This window comes from Lissotriton helveticus, chromosome 1_1 (genome assembly GCF_964261635.1).
Source record: "Lissotriton helveticus chromosome 1_1, aLisHel1.1, whole genome shotgun sequence".
Lineage (NCBI taxonomy): Eukaryota > Metazoa > Chordata > Amphibia > Caudata > Salamandridae > Lissotriton > Lissotriton helveticus.
In genome coordinates this window covers 364,291,189-364,310,819 of record NC_136057.1, presented here as the reverse complement: position 1 = coordinate 364,310,819, position 19,631 = coordinate 364,291,189, and the positions used below count along the sequence as shown (strand labels likewise).

Here is a 19,631-nt window from a genome sequence, read left to right as displayed (position 1 = left end):
TATTTATTATTATGTTGTAAGGAACCAGACTACTAGGTGGAGGTGGATCAGGCCATAGCCTTGATATGAGCTGTGGCTGAGCTCCCACAAGGGCGATACAATCTGATCTGCAAAGTAGGGGTGGGCGGAATTTGCGTGGACAGTAAAAAATCTCCGCGAGCAAGCAGAATTGCTTGTTCCGTCCGTACGTGATGCTTTTTACCTGTTTACGAACTCTGTTTGCGTGCTCGGGGAGAAATATCTTGTGAACACGCATTTTGAAAGTGCGAACAAGCAAAAAATTCCGCGAAGCCACGGATCACAGAATTTTGGCCAATTCCGTGTTCTCCTCGTAACGCGAAATTTCCCAAATTCTGCAAGCGGAACTAAATTTACCGCCAAAGGCCTACTGCAAAGGCAGGCAGTTTTGAAAGACTGTAAGAGGAAATATGTAGTTTTAAAAATATTTGTGTTGCTGTACCTGTCCAGTAGAGCGTAGCCACTGCTGAGTTAGAACACCAGCATTCTACAGTAAAAACTGGAGAAAACAGAGCAAATAGATACATTTTCCTACAATATTCTTGTGAGTGATTCAAGTCTATATGGGAAGCTCCTACAACAGCAGAAAGCAAGCAAACTACAAAGAAAAAAGAAAGGGTCCGAACAATCTACGTAGGCAGAACTTTTCCTCAAGAGGTGATGTATATTTAAAAATAATTACAATTTTAGGCAGACACAGAAAAAGGAGACTTTGTGAAGGATTTATTGATCCTTAAGTTTTTTGGCTAGATAGAACACTCCGGTAGTAAAAATAATAGTGTTTTTTTTACTGAAACTGCTATTCTGCTCACATATTTTAGACATGAGTATGCTGGCAGGATGCCAGCAGATTTCCAATTTGGAACATTACATTTTGTGGGTAAACTAATTGATGCAAGCAACCAGAGCGGAGTGCCTTGTTTATTACCTTGTACTTGTAAAGCAGATTTCATAATTGCTAGGTTAGTGAACAATGATTTGGGGATTTTATGAATGCTTAATTAATGATTTGCAACCCAGCAAAGGTATCACACAAAAAGAGTGGGGAAGTGTGAAATTTGCAGGTCTCATACAAATCGTTATCATGAGAAAGTTGTTCTGGATTAGCTGTGTTCCAGAAGCTCCCGCCTCCTTATTTACAGGCCGGGCTCTGTGCTGTATCCCATTGAGCTCAGCAAGGTACTTTCAACATGGTATATCCTCAGGTTAAGACTGACAGGAGTTACAAAGTCAAGTAGTCAGTGAGAATAATAATTACTTCAATACTTTCTAGACCGTTTGTGTGTATAAGGGACAGTGCTATATAGAATGTTAGACTTTTTACTATCCAGCTGTGCACAGACCCTGATGGTGAGCATGAGTAATTTTTCTCTACCGCCTCCTTGCACAGCTCTCCCCTTCAGGATGCATTGTTCTCTTTCTCGCCAAAGTCAATTTTTGCTGCTGCTCCTCCTATATCCTCAATCTGTGAGCTTTTCTCTCTACTTCTTCAAGACAGAAATTGTCCATTTAAAGCAATAGGACATTCCTCTCCACCAAATTTCAAAAGTATTCTCTGCCACCTGGCCAACCACAAAGATATTACATAGATAAGAGGAAAGCTCTTTAGAGGACACCATTTGGGAAAATATAAACCCCAAATATTTTACAAAATCTGTAAGAACCCCTAGGTAAACAAATTTGTATGGAAAAAAATACAAAAAGAGATACAACACAAAAGGTAAGTATGCCAAGGGAGCTTAAATATGTGTGGATAAGACAGGATGTGCAAAGTTTAACCAAAGAGGTGCATAGGGATTTTGATTGTACCCCCAAGAGCCACATAGAGTATGTGAGATTCATGTACATGGAGATCAGGTCCAGCCCCGCAAAAATCTAGAGAGCTAGAACCGGACCTCCAGAAGTAGTAGACATCTATTGCATGAGTTGCAGGCAAAGACCACAGAATTAATTGCTTAGCTCCAGCTGGATTCAGTGTCCAAGATGGGTCTCACAATATAGCCTAGCTGAGTGCCAACCTGTGGCCCTATCGTGAGTTTATTACTGCCTAGTGTAGTAAAAGTAAGCGGAAGACTTGCAAGCAATGAAGAGTCTGGTAACCAGAATAATTTGTGATTCGAGGCAGTATGATCATATTTAAAGTGGGTGTGATGGTCTGAGACCGCTGCCAATGGATTCAGTGGTTCTCGCGCCTACTGTTGTGTCAAACGTGGAACATTGTTCACCACCAGCCTCCTTGTTATCATACTTCTTTGGTCTGCATGCAGCACATTATGTAAATAATCAACGTGGACATCATTAGAATAGCCTCCCTCAGCAGTACTATGCTGTGGAAGAGGGCAGGAGAAAGGTCAGATCTGAAATTGAACGTGTGCAGTTTTGGTCAGAACGAATTTAGAAATCTGAGTTTGAAAGAATTGACAAGCTGCAGCGAGTTGTAAAGCAGATGTTTTACAGATAGCTTTAAAGAGTCATTCATAACTTTCCATGAAAATGGCAAAGATAAAACAAACTCTTTAGGTTTCTTTGCATCTGGGTTTAAACCCAGGTCAATTTATTTCCAAAATAATTTTACTAAATTATGCATTATACACTCAGGACTCTGAGGACATGGCTCAATCACTGGATCCAGAGAACCCGGGGCCAGCTCTTTGAAATGATGCGAGTAGGTTTATGCACGTGTTTTTCACATTTTAACCTGTGCCTTTTAGCACAGGTTCTCAATTACACGGTCAAGCCAGTTAGAGGCAGAATGTAATTTTTGTATTGTTCTAAGTAAAACTTCACAACATTGTTCTTTACTTAATTCCAAATGAAGCCACTCGTAAAGTTGGGAATAGAGCCAATGGCTGGCGCAATTCCATGCACCCCAAAGGAAAGACATGGGCACTGAGGAACCTGATGTGCATAGTAGAGGCTTCTTGCCCTGTACCCAGCAACCTTACGATGGTGCCAGAGGCGTATATGTGCCAGGAGCATGCAAATGTTTTGGCCGCTTAGCTAGAGCTGGCGACCGGCTTCCGTCCCTGCCAGATGCCATGATTGAAAATAATAGTAATAATATGTTTTTACCTTCTTCAAGTGCTGTAAATAGCAATGACTATTACCCTATTTCAAGGCACTCAATTTACTGACAGTAAAAGGACTGGCTGCTGAGTTGGCATTGCAGGGATGTGCATTCATTGCCCTCAGGTCACACCAAATATCAGCAGCAAGAGTGTAACTCACTGAATCATCTCGCCAGAAATCGTCCCTGGAATAAAGGATTTAGAGGACACCATCGACTGCCATTGTGCAAGAGAGTAGCAAAAAGAACAAAGGATTGTACCACATTGGGCCACACATCCATCCATATATATACCCGTCTACCCATCCAAACGGGGACTGGACATACACTTGTGAAAATGGCCAGAATAATGTCCACACAATCCATAAGCTATTTGAGTACGGGGAGACATAGCAGCAGTGAAGATTGATAATTAATTATTTTCTTGACATCCCTGTCCATTCCCCAAAAAGGCAGCTGATTGCCCTACGTAATCAGTGATCCACAGCTGTGTGTTGCACCATGCACATTTGTTTAATAGATCTATGCATCTTGCTTCGTTTCTTTTTGCCCATGTTGCCATTTGAAATCTTATCATTTTCGGATTTTGTTTGCAGTGTGCTCGTTTACACATTGGCAAGCTGTGTGTTTTGAGAGAATCTTCCCATTTACATACATCCACTCATCTGTACATGATCATTTGTTCTAAGTGTTTGAATACTAACTAGCCCCAAAAGATGATCCAAACGTGAACTTGTGTCTGTTATAATTGCAAGTTTGGGTGTGTTCGCGGTTTTTGAGTTCATCTATTTTCAAGCCAACAACATGACCACTCTCAGGAGGACCAGCATACTCACAGGACAGGCAACTGAAGGACCATTCTTCAGATGAAAAGCTGTACTTTCTGTATTGAAATGCTTCGGTCTCATACTTTTTACTTCCTGATCCTTTCTCATTGCAAAGGCCCCTTGATACATTGTCGTGTGTTTCACTTGACCCGATCATGGCCTAGGATGCCAGTCATTTTGTGGTTTGACTTAACTGCCCTTTTTATATGAAACTACACTGCTTAATGATAAATACGATTTTTTTTTCCAGAAACCCTGTTCCATTTAGATAGTACAGGCCTCGTCTGGGGCTTAATTTTGCAGTTGGAGCAGGATGTCAAAGTTGGTCACTGTTTTCAAGAAGTTACATTTTCCGGTCGACATAAAACTGATTGAAATTCCTTGCCAAAAGCAATTACATATCTGTGTCTACCTTGACATCACCATCTCATGACTGGAAGTGTGCATCATTCTCACGAGAGGAGCAGTCCCATGCCTTGTCCCCAGAGTACTCCAGTTGGTTATGCTTTGGATATCTGTGCAGTGCACAACCGGCTTTTAGTATTGCATCGCATTGCTTTTGGTAGTCCATAGGTGATTTTCCAAGTGGTTCTTTGGTTTCCATTGCAGGCCACGTTTTGATTTGGCTTGTGCATATGCGTTCTTATGGGAATGAGCCTGTGTTTACACAGATTTATGAACAGTAGTGAGTGAATGCTCTTGGTGTTTGATTGGTGAGACAGTAGCCTATTCCAAAAATCTTATGCATTTTGTAGGTAAACTGTGGGACATAGTTGGTAATTGGTGGTAGCAAGATCGATGAGTCCCATACCGTAATAGGCAACTAGCTTTTGGAATAATTGAACTGATTTGGATGTCTGTAAGGAGTTTTGTCTTAGTTTGTTCTGGTGTACGATGCTGTTACGAGCATGGTGCATTGCAGTAGCATGCATGTCATCCTTTGTATGAAAGACCACAAACCCCTCTCTCTCCCTGACCTCAGAACATCCACCCTTTCCTTTTCTAACCAGGTATGGCATGATGAAGCCACATCCCAGAAATAGCACACAGCCCAGCAACAAGACTCTGTAATCGGATCAATTTATAGGCCACTCTTTGCCATCTGGTTACTAAGGCAGCTGGTGTGCTACCGGAATATAGTAGTCATAAACTTGTCTGACATAAACATTGTGTCCTAAATATTGTTTACTAAAAATCTCCCCCCCACCCCCCCCCGCCCCCTCGCCCACCCCACCTCGAGCAAATAATAGAAAAACTACACCCAATGGGACCCTATTTTTGTAAACTAAATTTAGGACACAATATTTATGCCTGACAATATTTTGGCTAAGCTATTTTGAACTACAACCAGGCAGCTATGACATCTTATATATGCTGACATATCCAGATAGATTATACTTTTACAATTGCCTCTCCTTTTTACAGCTCAAGTTTTTGTTGCTATAAAAAGGTGTTTCCGCCATTGATCCATAGAGGCATTATTCATGCCAGGATTTGAGGATATCAATATTGGATACATTTATACTCAATATTTGTAAATGTGAATTATTTACATAGTTAGCAGTTACCCGGTCTGGATTCTGCCCTTATGGGCCAACTTTGATCACCATTGCATTGTACAGTTAGTTACTATCGCCATTAAAAAATGCTACATATACAGTCAATGAAATCTCTCCAGGTAACATTGTCCAAATCAATAGCGCTTTCCTCTTCCATGCTCCTTAATGTAAGTAAAAAGGCACAATGATAACAGTTAACAGCCTTGCATGAAAGCTGACGTAAATGTCGAAAACAACATGACAGTTCAATGTGAAGTGAAGTTCACATCTCTCAATATTAGTATCTCATGTTGTTCCATTTAAATCTGTCTTCATTGGTTCGTGGGTAGAAGCCATAATAAGACAAACATCTTCATTGTTATCATTGTCATCAATGTGTTAGATATACAGAGTAGTTAAGTTCACTGTGGTCATTGTGGACACAAGATACGTCCATGCATCTGCTCTGTCGGCCATCTTGATCTTGGGAGAGCAACTGTAGGGCTGGCTTGCATGCTACAAGACGTTTTTCACACCATTTAAGTTAATTTGAACATAAACCAAGAGGGTGCAGTCAGTGCACGTTTTCTAATCACCAATGTTATTTTTTCTGTTAAGGTTTTTGGCAAAATCGCCCTGAATGACACAACAGACATCAACAGAAACAACAACTTTCAAACCTTCCCCCAGGCCGTGCTGCTGCTCTTCAGGTAAGGCAGCACACCAGGCAGCCTGCACTATGTGAATGCAGATGAAATGTGTGTTTTATGATGCGTGAGGCCCAGGTGATCAATTGTGGTGAAGCAAAATTACAGACTTAGGGCTAGATTTATAATTTTTTTCAAACAGCCCAGCAAGACAATTTGCTGCAGTGCGCTGCATGAAGGGGAGAGAGCAGGAATGCACCATATCTATCAAGATATGGCAATTTCTTGTCCTCTGCCTACACTGGTACACAATCTGCAGCCTAGCGCCAATGCAGGCACCCTTGCACCATGGATCAGGGGTGCCCACGTTACAGCCAGGATTGTTTTTGTACAGGAAGGATCTCCTTCCTTCGTGAAAAAAAATACTTGGAGCCATTTCCTCTTTCTAAGTGTGCTGCATTGTGCTGCATAATGCAGCACACTCAGGAAGAGGAAACAGTGAGGAGAAATATTTCTCCTTGTTTTCCCTCTGGTGGGAAGTACAATTCGGACGCATTTCCAGGACTACCAGAGTTGGTAAATCTGGGAATGTTTCAGAATACATGGGTGGATGCATGGGAACACCCACGCTCCAACCATGTATCGCCCCCCACCATGCAGATAAATGCAAGGTGGCCTTGCGTGCTTTGCTAAATGTCATTCTAAGTTTTGGGTCGCCATGGGCGATGCACAACCTTAATAAATCCTGGCCTTAATTTATATTACTTCTAAATCCCCCTAACAGTTAAAAGAAGCATTTTTATCTGGTACAAACATACAATGTTCTTCATTATCCAAAATGTCCTCACTGCCTCAAAGATCTCTGCATTAAAAGAATGTAGTTGGTTCCAGAGGAATGATAAGTGTGAGCCTCACTCATGCTTCCGCAGAAATAAACACTGACAAATTACTACTGTTGAGGGATTCCCCATACACGCTCATTGGGCAGTATTCAGATATCCAAGGGAACAAAAAAAACAGTGAGAGCACTGGCAGGCTCATAGAGATGTTTGGAGAATTGAGTAAGAGGGAAATAAAGAAACTATCACACCTTGTGAGTTCTTCTCTGCTTTCATTGAAGAGGAGAATCTGCATATCGCTACTGTTATCTGTATTTTTGTATGCCAGTATAGCATTGAATTTACTGTTACCTAAAAGAACCTCCTAAGTACCTTGAATATCATCCATCCTGTATGGTGTAGAAACCTTGTGGCATATCAGCAAGGGCCGGCGATAATTATCGCTAAGCGTGCTTAGCGATAGGATAATTATTGCTGGCTATCGCAGGATTTTATCACTGCGATAGCGTGCTATCAGCAACGCTTATCTCCCAAACGATAAAATTCCATACGCAAGCTGTGAAATGTTCCATTATCGCTGGGAATCCAGCGATAATCGCACAACGTTTGGCGAAAGCTTGATGGTAGGGCAGGGCAGACTTAGCCATTATATCCACCTTCCATTGGATATAATGGCTAAGTCAGACTGAAAGCAGGCGTAAGGAAAGTAGCACTAACTGCGGCTAACGCAACTTTTATTATCGCTATGCAGGTTAGCGAGCAGCTTGCTGATAGGAGAAATATCGGTTAGCAACATTTCTCACGTTCTCTTCTAGGGGATACTCATCAATAGTCAGAAGCACTGAATAGTCCCGCCCACGTGCGGGATCCGGGAGCAATAGCCAATAATACACATATATCTACATATATATATATATATACAAATAAAATATCCATATATATAGATAATATACATATACATATACATATGGAGATTGAAAAACACCATATTAGGCTCCAAAACTGCCATTACTGCATGTAAAACCTTTACATTTGATCAAATAAAGACATATAAGTCACCATATATGATATACGTAAAGAAGAAAACTGCCCTGAGTTTCTTTGAAACACACAACTTTTATTTTCAAAGGTAAAAACAGGCAGGATCATTGAGGCAGGTTTAGCCTAGACAGTCTGCATAGAAAACAATTGGAAAATTGGCGCCCTGCCTTTAAGACCTCCAGGAACTCCCAGGCTCCCATCACGCACCACAGGTGAAAGTTAGGTCAGTTCTTTTTTCCGGCTCCTTCTGTGAGGATCCTGGAGCATTGAGCTTGCCAGTTGGTGATATTTTATCACTTTTTTCTGGTAGAAACTTAATTTTTTTGACTTCACTCAAAGTCTTTAGTCTCTAACCAACTAATTCAACAATTTTTTCTGACTTTTGCCTATTTTTTCCAATCAAAATGCCAGCCTTATTTAATAAGTGCCCGGCCTGTAGTAAAAAGATGGCCAAGTCAGACCCTCATTCGGTCTGTATTGCTTGTTTGCCTTCATCCCACAAGCCAGACCAATGTTACCACTGCAGCAAGTTTTCCAAGAGAACCCTTAGAGAGAGGCAGAAGATCAAGCTGCATTCCCTTCATGAGAGAGGAGAGAGAAACAGTGAGTGGGCAAGAAGAGCATCATACCAGAAAGCCCTCTTCTCATCCTAAAGAGCGCAAGGAAAGAGGTGAAAAAAGAAGGCATTGGTCTCCTTCTCCGTCGAGGGACAGATCTTCATCCAAGGTACCTCGGTGCTCAGAGTCAGCGTCGAAATCACCGTTGAGACATCCTTCGACGTCGAAACATTCCTCACCGTTGAAGCATCCTTCGTCGTCGAGACATCCCTCGCCGTCGAGACAAGGTGAGAAGAGACAGAGGATGAGGTCTCCATCCACGCATAGGCGGTCCAAGTCTGGCTCGCCTACGAGGGCAAGAGGTCGGGACTCGCCACCGAGAGGCTCTAGACCGACGTCGAGATCGACGGCGAGAGGTCACTGGAATCGACGTCGAGCCGAACACCAAGGGCTTCGACGCCGAAGAGAACCAGCCATTCGACGTTGAGACGCATGCCGTCGACGTCTTCGCCGAAAAGATCGACGTCGAAGAGATCGTCGTCGAGATCAAGAAAAAGGCCTTCTGGGTCTAGGAGGTCGAGATCCAGGTCGACGTCGAGGAGGTCGGCGTCAAGGAGGTCGCTGTTGAGGGGATCTAAATCGGCATCTGCTCCAACTAAGAGACCTAGGGCGGCGTCGAAGGACCGTTCGACTTGTGACGCCCCGGTGGTGACTTCAGGGAGTGCTTCTTCCTCCCCAGGGCTTCAGATCGTGCAAGTATCTCCAGAGCCCTCACCAGCACCGTCTCCAGCCCAACCAACCAATATCCCACCAAGATGGCTAGGAGATATTAGAGAGTGGAAGATCCGCAGAATTAACCTACCACGGTCTTCTTCAAGATCAAGGTCACCTTTGATACAGTCAGTGCATTCTTCGTGGGGACATAAGCGTACCATGCCGAGAAGGTCCCCATCGGTGAGGAGGCGATCATCACGCTCTTCCAGGAGTAGAACATCACGCCACCGATCTTCTAGAAGGCGAAGCTGTAGGGCTTCCACAGGGTCGTCGGATTCCAAGGCAGACTATTCTCCGACTCTTTCCTCATCTCCTCCAAGCAGAATATCACCCATCGATGATGTTCTGACCTTTAATGAGGTTCTCTGCCGTGGGGCTGCTAAACTCCACATTGAAATGCCGGTCTCTACCACCAAGACTTCGGTGATATTTGAAACCCTGCACCAAAAGTCCTCCTTCAAACCTTTGCTCCCTCTAGTGCCTGGATTGCTGGAGCCTGTGTTACACAAGTTTCTTACTCCAGCAGCGGTTGGGTCAGTACCATCTCGGATCTCAAAGAAGTATAAGGCTCCTGATAATGATCCCTTCTTTCTGAGGGCTGACCCTCCACCGGACTCTATGATTGTGTCGGCGGCACGAAAGAATCAGACAGGGCCCCCTGATAAAGACAGTAAGGCCATGGACTCTGTAGGGAAGAGAATGTGTACTACCTTGACTTCCTACATTAAAGTAGTAAGCGCCTTGGCCCTGCTGGGTCGTTATGATCGCTCATTATGGGACTCCCTGTCACGCTTCGCAGAGAAGCTCCCTAAAGAGGACAAACAAGATTTTCTTGAAATCCGGCATGAAGGTGGCCTAGTAGCCAAACAAATGATCAGTGCAGCAGCGGATGCTTCAAATCTAGCTGCACATGGCTACTCGCATGGGATTTGTGCTCGACGCTCAGCTTGGCTGAGGCTCACAGGACTGAAACTTGAAGCACAGCATCGGATTCTTAACCTTCATTTCAATGGGTCATCACTCTTCGGATCTCATGCCGATGATGAGATGTCTCGAATGAAAACCGAGCTTGATACGGTTAAAACTGTGGGTCTCGAGAAGAGGAAGGACTTCAGGCGACGGTACCGTCCTTACGACTGACGACAAAACCAACAGAGGGTTCAAACCCCTCAGTGGTCCTCGCAACAAAATCAAGGAAGGTCACAATTCTCCCAGCGTCGTCCTGGTAGAGGAAGAGGTGGCAATTCAAGCAGTCCACATCTGCTGCCAAGCAACAGCAACAGAAGTGAGTGCTTGCTTCCCCTATCTCCGTTACCCACTCTGGTGGGTGGAAGTGTACGTTTTTATCTGGAAGAGTGGACAAAAATCACACTAGACAGGTGGGTGCTGAATATTGTAAAGAATGGGTACACAATCAAATTCAAGTCCCCTCCACCTTCCATTCCTCCTCAAAAGACTATCACCCAACGTATAAATCTCTTGAGGGAATAGGTGTCTGCTCTACTCCTAAAGAACGCCATCGAGGAGGTCCCATGGCAAGAATGTCGGAAAGGGATCTACTCCCGATATTTTTTGGTCCCAAAGAAAGGTCCAAACAAGGAGTTCAGGCCTATACTAGATCACAGATGTCTCAACAGATTCATTCTCTGATAAAAGTACAGAATGCTGGCGTTACATCAAATAATACCGCTTCTGCATCAAGGGGACTGGATGTGTTCCATAGATCTTGAAGATGCCTATTTCCACATACCAACCTCTCCAAAGCATCGGAAGTTCCTACGGTTTCGCATCCAATCAAACCACTTCCAATTCACAGTCCTGCCATTCGGGCTGAAGTCAGCTCTTCGCACTTTCTCAAAGTGCATGGCAGTAGTAGTGGCTTTCTTAAGGAAACAGCACATATTCATCTATTCTTACCTAGACGACGGGCTTCTCAAGAGTGTGTCTTTCACTCTTCTGCAACAACATCTTGCGCAATGTATTCATCAGTTGCATCGGGTCGGTCTGCATATAAACTTCAAGAAGTCCATCCTCAATCCAACACAGAGGATACACTATCTAGGTGCAACTCTGGACTCAGTCAACGCAAGAGCGTATCCTTCGGAGGAGAGACTATCATCCATTCTCCTCAAGTGTCAAACTCTCTTGAGGACACCTCAGCCTACGGCCAGGCAGATTTCCTCCCTACTGGGGTCTATGGCCTCGGCATATTTCTCATTCCAAACACCAAGCTTCACATGAGACCTCTGCAGCAGACCCTGAAGGATCAGTGGTCCTAAATCTCCAATCGCTGGGAGGACAGGTTGTCAATACCTCTGTCAGTCCGACTCTCTATCAGATGGTGGATGCGTCGGATTCATCTCATCATGGAAGTCCCTTTTCAAGAGGACAGGCCTCAACAGACTCTGGTGACGGATGCGTCCCTTCAGGGATGGTGCGCTCATATGGGATCATTACAGATCCAAGGAATGTGGTCAGAGAAAGAGCAACTATACCACATAAACATGCTGGAACTCAGAGCTGTACATCTAGCTCTCAAAGCGTTCTTTCCGTCAATAACGTCGACCTCTCTGCTTGTTCAGACGGACAACACAACAACGATGTATTACCTGAACAAGCAGGGCGGACCAAGATCCAGACACCTGTCTCTGGAAGCAAAGACAATCTGGAAATGGCTTCTGGCACGAGATATGAGAATATCTGGAGTCCATTTGCGGGGCGTCCTCAATGTTCAAGCGGACGACCTAAGCAGGCACTTTGCAGAAGCGCACGACTGGTTGCTAAAACAAGAAGTGGTACAAGACATCTTCCACAACTGGGGAACACCAGACATCGATCTTTTTGCGGACACAGAAAATGCAAAATGCCGCCTCTTCGCCTCCAGGTACCCGCAACCAGGGTCCAAGGGGAATGCTCTGTAGATAGACTGGTCAGAGACATTACTCTACGCTTTTCCACCGATTCCACTCATTCCCTTGGTGATCAGGAAGTTGTACGAGGCCAAGACAGACATGATCCTGGTTGCTCCAGATTGGCCTCGCCAGTGATGGTATCCGGACCTTCTTCACCTATCCAAAGTACCACACAGGAAGCTGCCATGTCATCCAGATCTGCTGACCAGGGCGAGCGGCAAGGTGTTCCACCCCAACCTGCCGTCCCTGAGGTTAGCAGCATGGCTCCTGAGTTCATCCAATACAGACATTTAGGCCTCTCACAGGACTGCATGCAGATTTTAAAAGTGGCTAGGTGGGCTTCTACATGAAAGTCTGATGCTTTTAAGTGGAAGCGTTTTTTCATGTGGTGTACTGCTGAAGGTCATGACCCTATACGAGGTCAAGAACAGGTACTGTTGCCATACTTATTGTCTTTGGCCAAAGCAAGTTTACAGTATTCCTCCATAAAAGTTCACCTGGCAGCGAAAACAGCATATAGAAAGTCTCCCACTCAAGCTTCTTTCTTTCAAATACCAGTTGTTAAGGATTTCCTGGAGGGCCTCAAGAAAGTCTATCCTCCTGTTAGGGCTCCTTCTCCTCCGTGGGAGCTAAATGTGGTACTATTTAAAGTAATGCCCCCTCCCCATTCGAGCCCATTCATAAGGCTTCCCTGCAACACCTGTCCTGGAAGAATGCTTTTCTCGTGGCAATCACTTCTGTGCGCAGGGTAAGCGAGATACAGGCCTTATGCTCTACAGAGCCTTATCTCATTTTTCATGCGAATAGAGTGGTGTTACGTACTCACCCGAGGTTTCTTCCTAAGGTGGTCTCGGATTTTCACATAAACCAGTCAGTCACTCTTCCCACTTTTTTTGCTAATCCGGACACTCCGGCTGAGAGAGCTCCACACTCTTTGGATTTAAAACGAGTGTTGAAATTCTACCTTCATAAAACAAAGAGTGTACGAAAGTCTGACCAACTGTTTGTAAATTATGGTCTGTTGATTACAGGTTTTCCTGCCTCTAAAAGATCAATTTCCAGATGGATAGTGTCATGCATTTTGTTATCTTATCAGTTGGTACAAAAGCAAAAGCCGAGAGCACATTCTACAATTCATGAAATTTGTAGGGCAGCCACATGGCGTTCGGTTCATACCTTCGCACGCCATTACTGCCTTGATTCTGACACTCAGGCGGATGCTCAGTTTGGTCAAGCATCCCTGAGAAATCTATTTGGGTAATGTCTGTTGGTAAAATGTTTTGGTAGGCTGGTATTCGCCCGCAGGGTATGGGGATGGGCTTGCTAATCTATTCAGTGCTTATGACTATTGATGAGTATCCCCTGGAAGAGAAGGATAAGTTACTTACCTGTAATCCTAGTTCTCTTCCAGGGGCATACTCATCAAAGTCATAGGCAACCTTCCCTCCTCCCCGGACGGATACGAGACCTATATATGTACCTGTTACCCATGCTGTGATTACACTGTTATACGCCATCCAAAAGAACTGACCTAACTGTCACCTGTGGTGCATGATGGGAGCCTGGGGGTTCCTGGAGGTCTTAAAGGCACGGCGCCAATTTTCCAATTGTTTTCTATGCAGCTTGTCTAGGCTAAACCTGCCTCTATGATCCTGCCTGTTTTTACCTTTGAAATTAAAGGTTGTGTGTTTCAAAGAAACTCAGGGCAGTTTTCTTCTTTACATATATCATATATTGTGACTTATATGTGTTTATTTGAGCAAATGTAAAAGTTTTACATGCAGTAATGGCAGTTTTGGAGCCTAATATGGTGTTTTTCAGGATGCATATGTATTTGTATATGCATCTTATCTATAAATATGTATATTTTATGTGTATATATATATATATATGTAGATATATGCATATTGTTGGCTATTGCTCCGGGATCCCGCACGTGGGCGGGACTATTCAGTGCTTATGACTTTGATGAGTATACCATTGGAAGAGAACTAGTATTACAGGTAAGTAACTTATCCTTATTTGGGGGCGGAACGCCCACTTTGCATCTTATTAGAGATGCACTGCTGGGCATTCAGGGAAATGGCGAAAAGGCATGGAAACACGCACTAACGTGCCCATGCTGATAGGGCGTTAAGATTATCGCTGCATTAGCGGCAAAAAGTGCCACTAAAGCGGCGATACTTCCCTTGATGATATGCCCCCTTGTTTGGTAGTTTCAGCCTTCAAGGCTGGGCAGAGAATGATTGAGAGTAATTCTTTCAGTACAGTCTTCTGCAGTTGCAAATAAGCAAAACAGTCTCATCATGGGAGACGGGGTGGCGAAAGGTGTTAAAGAGTGGCTGAATGATAGGCACTGGAGGGCTGATCCGTTGGGTATAATCAAAGAGGCATCACAGATAACCGGACACGGTATGGTATGCTGTTTGCTGATAGCAGGATCATGACACAGGGTGAAGTGAAGCATAGGTATGAAAAAGTAGAAGGATCAATCAATGAGTTGGACACTCCAGCTGTCAACAGCAAAATCATGTATCCAAGCTACGGAAATCCTGCATGGAGAGAGCGGGAGAATTTTCAAGGCATAGAACAGGAAAAGATTTGTAGGACTGTTATAATGGATCACCTCAAAGTGTGTAAACGGTGTAACAAGCTGTGGTAAGACAGGAAAACAAGTTATACAATGCATAGCGAGGGTTATAACCACTGGAAAAATACAGGTTCTATGAGAGCTGTGTATAGATCACCAGCAAAGAATACATCACGCATGCTTGGATGGTTGTTTACATTCTTCTTTTATAACAGAACGGTAAAAAAGGGTCAAAGGGGAGTTTAAAGACCTAGCCTAGGTTATACCCCCTATCAATAACTTTAATCACAAAGAAACCTAGGGGTCTCATGCCGAGGAATATACGAAAACCTCAATCCATTTCATACTGAATAGATGTAACAAACATTAGGAGTGAGATAAACAATAACTGAACAGGAAGTGGTGTCAATGGTTGTGAGTAGAATCCGCTCAGTTCTTAGGATACCCATCAAACTATTGCATGATCAATTTTATCATCTGGTTGTCCCACAGCGGTAATAAGTCTCTAGATCATTGAGACCAAGTCTTACCCTGTTTGAGAGCGGGGTCACTACCCACAAGCACTTAGTGACCAGTTGAATATGAGTAAATGGGTAGAAGTGCAGTGCAAAAAATAAGAAAGTGTAGTGGGTTTAAAATAGGATAGAGGACAAAGCAGTAAGTAATTTTATTAGGAATATGCCCTCTTCCTAATTAAAAACAAATAGAACAGTGCAAGAATGTAGTGTGGAACAAATTACTGCATTTTGGCCAACATGGTTCAGCCTCAATGGGGAAGACCCAGGCTTTCTTCAGGACCTCAGTTCATAACATTGCTACTGCAAAGTGTAAAATCAAATTCAAAATAATTTAAAAATTGTGATGTATATAATTGAAAGGATACGATATGTGTAAGTGGATCCTTAACGTGATCCAGCAATACCGGGGAAAAGACCCCACCTCGCCTGGACTCAAACTCAGGGATAAATGAGGCCCCGCTCTCTCCGTCGTTGCCTCGAGCAGTACCCGAGTAAGGGGGAGGCCAAAATGCAATGATCTAGAGACTTATTACCGCTGTGGGATGACCAGATGATAAAATTGATCATGCAATAGTTTGATGGGTATCCTAAGAACTGAGCGGGTTCTACTCACAACCATTGACACCACTTCCTGTTCAGTTATTGTTTATCTCACTCCTAATGTTTGTTACATCCATTCAGTTTGAAATGGATTGAGGTTTTCGTATATTCCTCGGCATGAGACCCCTAGGTTTCTTTGTGATTAATGTTTACATTCTTCCCCATCTCCTTTTTTTCTCCAGGTGTGCCACTGGTGAAGCGTGGCAGGAGATCATGCTCGCTTGTCTTCCGAACAAGAAGTGCGCCCCAGAGTCCGAACCCACCAATTCCACGGAAGGGGAAAATGCCTGTGGGAGCAGCTTTGCTGTGTTTTACTTCATCAGCTTCTACATGCTGTGTGCCTTCTTGGTGAGTCTCAGCCTCTGCGCAAAGGATCTGAGGGCCACCAGTTTCATTGCTTGCTCACTTTTTCAGCAATCATGTCCCACATGACCTGTGAACATGCTCATAACTGATTGTGTAGTATAGGCAGGCATCTGCTATTGTCCAACTAGGAAGTAACACACATCATAACTGAAGTAACAATAATGATAAGTACAACACTAACCAAGGAAAGATGATTAAAATAACTGGGGGAAGTGCAGAGCAGAGTATAGGTGAAGAGCAATAAGAATCATATTGGTCAAAAAACGTGACTGTAATGGGAAATGTGAGTTTTAAAGATGCAAAAGGGTGAACGTGGCATTTCAACTGAAGGTATATTGTGCAGATTCCTGAGGACTCTGTGCTGCAACCCCCAAACTAAATGGTGATTTTAGCTGATGGGGTATATCATTTGGGTCCATCTGATTATCCTCGGCTACAGGCAACTACATTTGCTAGCTTTTTTACCCCATGCAAAACCCATTCTGCTACACATCCACTAGTCCTGGAGGTATTCCCTTCCTGTTCCCTCCATAGATACAAACGTACACCTGCACTTTATTGGAAAATGTTGGACTTGGCCCTTCTGGCAGGTTCACCCCTGAACTTTTTGCTTTTTATATGTGACCTGGGGATGGTGATTCTCGGTTTCTGCGCACTTTCACTGCGTCCCAGTGGAAAGTGCGTGCGCACTCTGAGTGCGTGTGGTGAGATAGGCCTGCCCTCCCATAGGAATGCATGGGGAATGTATGTGTCCCTGGTAGTTCCTGATGCATGGGGTGTGCAGGCTCGAGTCTGGTATGTGCGGACTCATGTGATTGAATGTTGCGCAATGATGCGTGCAGCGTGTTTGTGTCTAATATGGAAGTGCCACTTCTAGAAGTGTGCCTGTCTGTGCAGTGAATGTGCTGGCTTGTGATTGGCTGAAGCTGGCTGGTGTGCCAGGCTTCATGAGTCATGATGGATCTGCCCCGGTGGTGAGTGTTGAGATTAGCATGTGTGATGTGAGTGAGTGGTGCACCTGGGACCTGAATAGGGTTGGGCTTTCCCCACACAATTCTGGCTCCGCCCCCTGTGGTGCGTCTAATGTCCCTAGCCTGGCCAGTGAAAGGAAAGGGTGGTTGAGCACATCACAGTGCTCCAAAACCAGCTGCGACTGGTTTTTCCCCCACCCTGCACCCTGAGACAAAGGAATTCACTGTATAAAAAGGGGCTGTGTCCCCTTACAAAATGTTCTTGTTGCCAACTCGAATCTACCAGGGGCATGCTGCTGCTGGGGCCCAGGGGAAGGCTTGCCTCCCTGGGCCCTGCCCAGCCCCTGGACTGCTGATGTCCTGGACTCCTGAAGGACTTTGTTGCTGACTTTTGGGCCACTAGCGCCTGGGAGCGCTTTCTTTTGGCTCCTACCGCTGGAGAGCGCTTTATTTTACAATAGCGCCTGGGAGCGCTTGATTTTGCCCCTAAGCGCTTGGTAGCGCTTTTGTTCCACTTTCGCGGCTGCCCACGCCGCATGTTGCCGGGTTCCTGCTGTTAGCTTGACCCCCTGCGAGTGGCCACCTCGCTTTATTGTTGATTTTGAGGGAGCCTACCCCTCGTTGTATCACCGAGTTCACCGCCGCTGGCCCGGGACCCCTCATGACGTCCTCCCAGGGCCGCGCTGGGATTGGCTGCCGGCCCGGGATACCCCCATGACGTCTTTCCCCGGGCCGCGCCGTGATTGGCTGCCGGCCCGAGGAGATCCAGAAGTCCCACCCCTGCCGCAGAGCGAGAAGAAGCAGGAAGCGGCGGAAGCCTACTCCGCGCTCCTGTGTGGCCCAAGTGAAGCTGCCGTTCCCCTCCGGGGCTCCCTAGAGAGAGGGAGAGCCCCGGAGACCGAGAGGAGGCCGTGACGCTGGAGAGTCCCGAGGAGCGGGAGCTCTCCAGCCCCAGCCGCCGCAAAGTCCCGGTGAGTGCTTTAAGGGAGAGGGGGGGCATCGGGGCACATTGCCGGTGCCCGCCCCTCCCCGCCAGTGCAAGGCCCGGAGTGTTGTGGGCCTCACTTGAGTTTGAGTCCCCCAGCGAGGGACTCCAACGACCAGCCGCATTTGTTAAAGAGCCCAGAGAGGCTCCGGGGGCATTGCTTTGTTTTAGAGCCCACGAGCGGCTCAAGCGGCATTCCTTTATTTACAAGCCCACGAGGGCTTCAGGGGCACATCGCTGCACAGAGCCCACGAGGCTCCTGAGTGGCACAGCTGATTTCGAGCCCACTAGAGGCTCTTGGGCACACAGTTCTTCAGAGCCCACGAGGCTCCCTGCCCGCATTGTTGGTTTTACGAGCCCTGAGAGGCTCTGCAGTGCCACATTTGTACTCGAGCCCAGAGAGGCTCAGGGGGGCCTTCTGGTTATTTCGAGTCCCTCGAGAGGGACTCCAACGTTGGCCCCATTGTCTCCACAGCTGCCCAGCACTTTGTGGGCAGCTGCTCCGTTTAGGCCCCTGACATTTGGGAAAGTCAATGGTTGTGGCCTAAGGTGATTTCTGCGCAATTATGCTTTTTCCTACACCGCTGAATGTATGTTTATGCATCATGTGTTTTTCCCTACACCTCTGAATGTTGTGATGCATCATGTGTAATGTTCCTATGCTTATACCCCTAAATGTATTGTGATACTTAGGTGGTTGTTCTTTCTAGTACAGGTGTTGCTAGTAAGGTTCTGGTTCCCTGCGTGACCTTCTCCTAAGGTGGTTAGGGTTGTGTAGGTGGTACTTACCTGTTACCAGTGATTACTGGTTGTGTGCTCTATTCTCTATTTGGTGCTAAAGTGATTATTCTATGTTCTACAAGTGCTATTTCCAAACCTAAAAGTGCATATTCCTGACAGTGGTCCATGTGGCCCTGTCCTGTACATATATCCCCTGTAAATTCTGCCCGTGCCTGTTGGCACATTGTAAAAGTGTGTGTTTTTATCTAATGTGTATGCTACAATACAAAGGCTATTTTTATACATAACCTTGTGTGGAGTTTCCTTTGTGGTGGGCCTTGGATGTTGTTGCTGAGTGCACGCGCAAACGCTTAACTCACATTGCCTCCGAGTTTAGACTTACTGCTCGTGTCACATTACCAAGGGGGTGAGCAGGGGTTATCTTGGCGTGTAACTCCCTTGCCCTGACTTAGAGTGGTGGTCTCTGACTGGTTTTGGCGCGAGCCTTGGCCAGCCGGGGATCCCATTTCTAACATTGGCTGGCAGCGGAAGGGATCCGGATTTGTGTTTGCGCGGTACCACAGTAGCAGCTGGCTGCACCTCAAAACTCTGCATTTTAGATAGCTCACATTTTGGGGATTATTGTTTTAAGTTTGCTAAA

General features: G+C 45.3%; 1 protein-coding gene across 6 annotated transcripts in view; it reads left to right on the top strand.

The window, feature by feature from the left end:
• CACNA1C (calcium voltage-gated channel subunit alpha1 C) overlaps positions 1 to 19,631 on the top strand; it is a 2,299,705-nt gene that overhangs the window by 2,097,220 nt on the left and 182,854 nt on the right. For all 6 annotated transcript variants that reach the window (XM_078673661.1, XM_078673663.1, XM_078673662.1 and 3 more), the window contains 2 exons: positions 6,069 to 6,160; positions 16,111 to 16,276. In XM_078673661.1, coding sequence (XP_078529787.1) covers positions 6,069 to 6,160; positions 16,111 to 16,276 — 258 coding nt within the window. The remainder of the gene's footprint in view (positions 1 to 6,068; positions 6,161 to 16,110; positions 16,277 to 19,631) is intronic.